The 6,000-nt window shown below is 36.2% G+C and overlaps 1 protein-coding gene across 1 annotated transcript in view; it reads right to left on the reverse strand.

The window, feature by feature from the left end:
* Positions 1 to 4,316, reverse strand: part of GABRR3 (gamma-aminobutyric acid type A receptor subunit rho3) — a 72,246-nt gene extending 67,930 nt beyond the window's left edge. Inside the window, exon 1 of the mRNA XM_043993433.1 lies at positions 4,198 to 4,316. Coding sequence (XP_043849368.1) covers positions 4,198 to 4,316 — 119 coding nt within the window. The remainder of the gene's footprint in view (positions 1 to 4,197) is intronic.
* Positions 4,317 to 6,000: the final 1,684 nt, after the last annotated feature.

A 6,000-nucleotide genomic window follows, 5' to 3' on the forward strand; every position in this document is an offset into this window, starting at 1 on the left:
TGTAAACTGAATGTGTTGGGCTGGACTGTGTAGGGATTGAACCAGTACTTAAGAGCAAGGTCAGGTAGGTCATGTCCTGAGGAAGCTTTCTTAAATGACTGCTCTATCCAGAATGATAATTCCCATTTCTGTAGCACTTAGAGGTTTTTAAAGAACTTCCTTCACAAAAGACTGTGTGAGAGAAGCTAGACAATTATTACTACCCTCATTTTACAAATGAAGAGACTGAGTTTCAGAGAAGTTAAGTGACTGGCCATGGTCATATAGGTGTTAAGCCTCAAAATCAGAATGGAAGTTATTTTTCAAATTCATTGATCCCCCCCACCCCAGGATACCTTTGATCCTTCATCTTCTGTGCTGCTTTTGCTCCTTGTAGCTGAAAAGTATTTTTTATCTGATTCAAGTTTTTATGGGAAGTAATGCATATTTAAGAACAAAGGGGACATAGAAAATTATGGAGGCAAAAATTTGCATAACATTTTGTTGTCTAAATAATCTCTTTTAAAAGTTAAAAATAGGGGCAGCTAGGTGGCGCAGGCCCTGGACTCAGGAGTACCTGAGTTCAAATCTGGCCTCAGACACTTAACACTTACCAGCTGTGTGACCCTGGGCAAGTCACTTAACCCCAATTGCCTCACACACACAAAAAAAGTTAAAAATAAATAAAAAAAGGGATTCTCTCTTAGATCATCGCAGCATGCTTAGTGGAATATATACTGGACTGGGAGTCAGGGAACTTGAGTCCTAGTCTAAGCTTTTCCATTGACTCAATTTATAACCTATTACTCCTCTGAGCCTCTGCTTCCTCATCTATAAAATAATGAGATTGGCCTAGGATTATAGATTTAGAGCTACAGGGGACCTTTGTTTGTTGTTCAGTCATTTTTCAGTCACGTCTGACCCTTCATGCACTCCATTTGGGGTTTTCCTGGCAAAGCAACTGGAGTGGTTTGCTATTTCCTTCTTCAGCTCATTTTACAGATGAAAAAAAAAAACTGAAGCAAACAGGGTTAAGTGACTTGCCCAGGGTCACATAGCTAGTAAGTATCTGAGGCCAGATTTGAACAGAAATATGAGTCTTGACTTCAGGTCTGGTATTCTATCTCCTTTAGAGATTATCTAATCCAACCCCACCCATCATTTTACAAGGAAACTGAAGCCCAGAGATAATTGTGTCTTGACTCAAGTCAGAAGTAGCAGAACAATAATTGGAACTTATATTCTCTGCTTATAGATTCAATACTCTTTCCATTATTCTATACTGCTTATAAGCATGCTTGCAGCAGTTTAATCCTATGTTCCTAGTCCTAAATGACATACAATTCTTTAAAATGTAGTATCAAGTGTGACCAAAAACTTGCTGGGCCCAATTTGACTTAACTCATTAAGAAAACTTCTCCTATGGTAGGATTGGCAAGTCCGTGTTATTTTTAGAGCTTCTTAGATAGGTCATAGTGAATCAGATTGACTAAACCTTTTGATTCTATTGTTCTTATATAGACTTGGCCTTAGTTGATAGCAGATCCCTTAATAAAGGCTTGGTTAGCTACATGACCATTACTGTGGAAAGATATACTAGCTTTTCTCCTCAGGACAAGAAAATTTCTACAGATCCACGTTATTGCCAAGATCCTATCCCCCAAGAGTCTTATCTCTATTTAAAGAACTGAAAGAACCCTAGAATAATGCTGTCATAGGAGTGGATGGATGTGTCAAATACAAAAACTTAATGGCAAAACTATTATCAATTTTAGGGTAATGGGCTCAATGGGTGAAGGAGTCAAGCTCAATTCATAAATTACTCTCCCAAAGCAATTTAAGCAATAATGTTTTTGAACTTTCCATTATTTTTTTCTTTCCTCAATGTTATAATAGTGAATTTCCATTTTTTTTTCATTAGAGGGAAACAATCATAGACTATATAAATGGAAGGGACCATAGTGACTATGTAGTCTAGCTGTCCCATTTAGATTTGCCCAAGAATCAGAGGGAAGATTTGAATCCAGGACCCTTGATTTCAGGGACAGTGCTATCTCTATTGACACTATACTCTTCTATTGCCACTCTGCTCTTGACTCTATCAAGCCTCTGTAGTTGTGATTAATGTTTTCAACTTCACAAGAGAATGAAGAATGAAAACTTTGAAAGTTGCAGAACTGGGCCTTGCCATTAACCAGAGGAACATGCATGGTTCCCTTTATAAAAGACTACTTCTGAATTAGGGCCATCTGTTTACTCTTTGAGGTGCCCTAAGGGTTTTGCTATTGAAGAATAAAAGAATATGAGAGAAACTAATGAAATTGGACTCTCACTTGTTTCTCAGAGGATCTCTAGCTGAAGTAGAATGCAAAGAAGTAAAAATTAAGATGAGGTCTTGAAAACTCCACAAGGACGTTGATCTCAGAAAAGCCTCTAAAGATCTCTTCTTTGTTGAATGTTCACTAAAGATGTAGACATATGACACGAACTGTTAGAGATTCATCTTCTTTCTCCCCTTGAAGAGACTGTTCAGAGATTTAAGTGGTACCCTGTCACAGAGCATAGACTCATGATCTAGTTCCATTTTCCAAAATTCTAAAAATTCTATTTAAAAAATTAACAAAAATCTATTTCTTGCCCTTCCACTGGTTTCCCACCTCTACCCTCGACATTGAAGAAAAATAAAAATAAAACTTGTGGTTCATTTCAACCAACATATTTGTTGTTTGTGCTGAATGTTCCTTGTCTGACAGTGTTCGAAGATTTCAGGACTTGAAAAGGAGAAAAAACTTCAAAAGGCTTCTTCTTCATAGGTTCCAAAAGAAAAACAACAGAAAGTGGAGAAAAATACTGCAATTTACTGCACAGGTCACCTGAAAATGCCCACTAACTATCTGGTATAGACTCCCAACTTTTTCTCATCATGTCCCAAAGAAGACTCAGGTGTTTCTAAATATCAAGGTTTCAGATCCTGCTTTGCTGCTATCTTAATATATTATATTGGATAAATCGCTTAATCTTTCATTGCTTCCATTTTTAACACTAATAGTCTCTGTTAAAATTTACATCCCCAATCTTCTAAAAGTAGTCAAGGTCTCATAGTTTCTTGAAAAGGCAGCTGGGGCATAGCATAAAGAGCACTGGATTTGTAATAAAAAATTGGGTTGCAAATCTTGACTAGGTTACTTGCCATATATGTGACATTGGAGAAATCACTCAATCTCTCTAGGACTCAGTTTCCCTATGTGAAAAATAATGATAATACACTAACTACCTCATAGGTTTATTATGAACCTCAAATGAAATAATGAATGTAAAGTTGTATTTTACTATTGTAGTGTATGAGCTCTAATAACTGGAGGAAATGAAATGGGGAACTTCCATGTTTGATTCAGTGAGGGAGGGGGAAAGAGATCTGGTGATATCTTTTGTTGACTTTTTATTAAAGTCAGGGATCATTGAAAAAATGCTGTATGATAACCTGCTTTGTATGTTATAGAGGGCACCTATTTATCCATTTTAGGGTAGATAGACTCCAAGGTTGCTTCCCTCTCTGAATGGTCTCCCTTATTTTTTTTATGTGTTATCTTTCTTGTTGGGGATAGCCTATTGATGATCTTTGGTAAGGATGATAATGATGAAGCTTTGCTTTGAAATATAAGCCTTCAGATATTTGTCCATTCTTCCTCACAGGCACACTAGTTTTATGTTACTAATTGCCTTTGATTATCATATCTGCTAGAAAGTATAAGACAAAGTACATTCCATTAATTCTTAACAAAGGAAATGGTTAGTCTAATCCCTACCCAAGATATTTTGAAAAATGTTTAGTAACCCACTAAAAGCTCTAAAACTTATCACTCGAGGTAATTTGAATCTAGGAATATCATATATTTACACTCTTGCTAGGTGCCCACATATAAATGGCTCCCTCTTCGCAGGCGTTCTGTAAAAGATAATGCCTATGTAGGGTAGATGACACATTTTTACTTCTCCAAGGTCTAGGATGAAATTTTAACAGAGGCTCAATATTTTGCTCCTGAAAATGTCAAGCAGCCTGGTATTTTGAAGCACAGATGCCATCCCCAGAGACTAGTAGACAATTACCATAAAGCTTTGTTCCCAGTGAAGGGTAGAAACTCTGGTTTCCAGCCTTCAAGAAATGGCCCTGGGAGAATCATGATGATAACTGGTGTGTCTACATTCCAGAAATCTTACCTGGTTTGTTTCCTTGCAGATGAGCACTGCTGCTCTTGCTTCTTGGCTCCAGGGACAGCAAGGACGTTGAAAACCACTGTGAGCCAGAGGCCTGTGAAGAGTAACAGTCGGAGCACCATGTCTTTAAAGGAATGAATAGAAATGCAGTAGATACAAGCAATCTTGTCACTGATCCCTCATTTTAATGTTCTTCTTATTAAAAAAAAAACCTGCATAGAAGCCAATGATGTTAGGAAGACTGAAGCGGGAGAAAAGACCAATGCATCACACAGCCTTAATTGTCTTCAATGTTGCCTCTGTTATTACTATGAAAAAAATCCATATTGTTTGTGGGTAAACAGCTGTCATTATATTCAGCAACTGGATGAAAATAAAGCAAATTTTCTCCACTTTTCTCCCTCTTTTTCAGGGAAGGTTCTTAACAGAATGCTTTATCCCCTACTCAATAAATTCTCATCTGTAGACCTGAACAGACAAAGAAGTGATGTCAAACATTAAATCCCCTTAATCCTACACAACACCATATACAAATCTTTCATTACCCTACAAAAATTTAGCTTAATGAGAAAAGATTACTAAATTAATCTTAATTATACATTTTGGAAACTTTCCTCCCTTGTATATTTTTCACCCGGTAACCTGATTCTTCTAAAGACACTATCCATGTACAGAATTCAAGGAATTACATTTCTTTAATATTTTCACACTGGCATTTTATTCCATAGATATCAAAAGTAGTTTATTTCCTTTGACTCTGGGTATAGGAAGTCTTGATATCAAAAAAGTAATTATTTCTACTCAGTGTGTAGGGCTGATCAAAACATTAAGCCAGACTATGCTAAAATGCCCTCTAAGAAATAGTGCATTCTGAATATTAATTCAACAAATATTTAATAAATGAATGCATTATGCTAGACACTGAATTTACAAAAATGGAAAATAAAGTGACAGTCCCTATCCTCTATGAGCTCAAAATTTCCTACTAGAAGGAGGAGGACATATGATTAAGATGGAATAACTACAAAGTCCTATCATCAAACTGAAATCCTCCAGGTGGCAAAATTAATAAGAGTCACACATCAACAGATGGTCTGCCTGTGCTCTTCCAAATATTTAAAATCAATCTTGCATTCCTGATATAAGTCACAGTTTCATATGTTTTAGGGTAATAGCTTTACAAATAGAAGAGGATGCAGTATTCATCCAGTTCAACCTTCTTATTTTTCAGATGATGAAACTGAGGCCCCGATAATTTAACCAACTTGTCTAAACTCACACAGGTAATAAGGGGCCAAGCCAGGAATTGAATCAGGGCCCTATAGCTTCAAAACCACCACTCTTAGTGGGGTATCTCTCATTATATATCTTTAAAAAAATTTTAAAGTATTTTCACTTATTTCATTAAGTGTTTTCTAATTACATGTAAAAATTTATAACACTTTTAAAAAAAATTGAGTTTTAGGCAGCTAGGTGGCCCTGGATTCAGGAGGACCTGAGTTCAAATCCAACCTCAGACACTTGTCACTTACTAGCTGTGTGACCCTGGGTAAGTCACTTAACCCTCATTGCCTCACAAAAACAAACAAAAATTGAGTTTTAAATTCTCTCCCTTCCTTTTGTTCCTCCCCCTCCTTGAGAAGCCAAGCAATTTTATATTGATTATACAAGTGAAAGTAATTCAAAACATGTTTACATATTAGTCAAGTTGCAAAATAAAATAATATAATACAAAGTATACCAAACAATAAAACAATAAAAATAAAGAGAGGAAAAATACGCTTCAATCTGCATTCAGACTTCATC

This window comes from Dromiciops gliroides, chromosome 3, assembly GCF_019393635.1.
Source record: "Dromiciops gliroides isolate mDroGli1 chromosome 3, mDroGli1.pri, whole genome shotgun sequence".
In the NCBI taxonomy this organism is placed as follows: domain Eukaryota; kingdom Metazoa; phylum Chordata; class Mammalia; order Microbiotheria; family Microbiotheriidae; genus Dromiciops; species Dromiciops gliroides.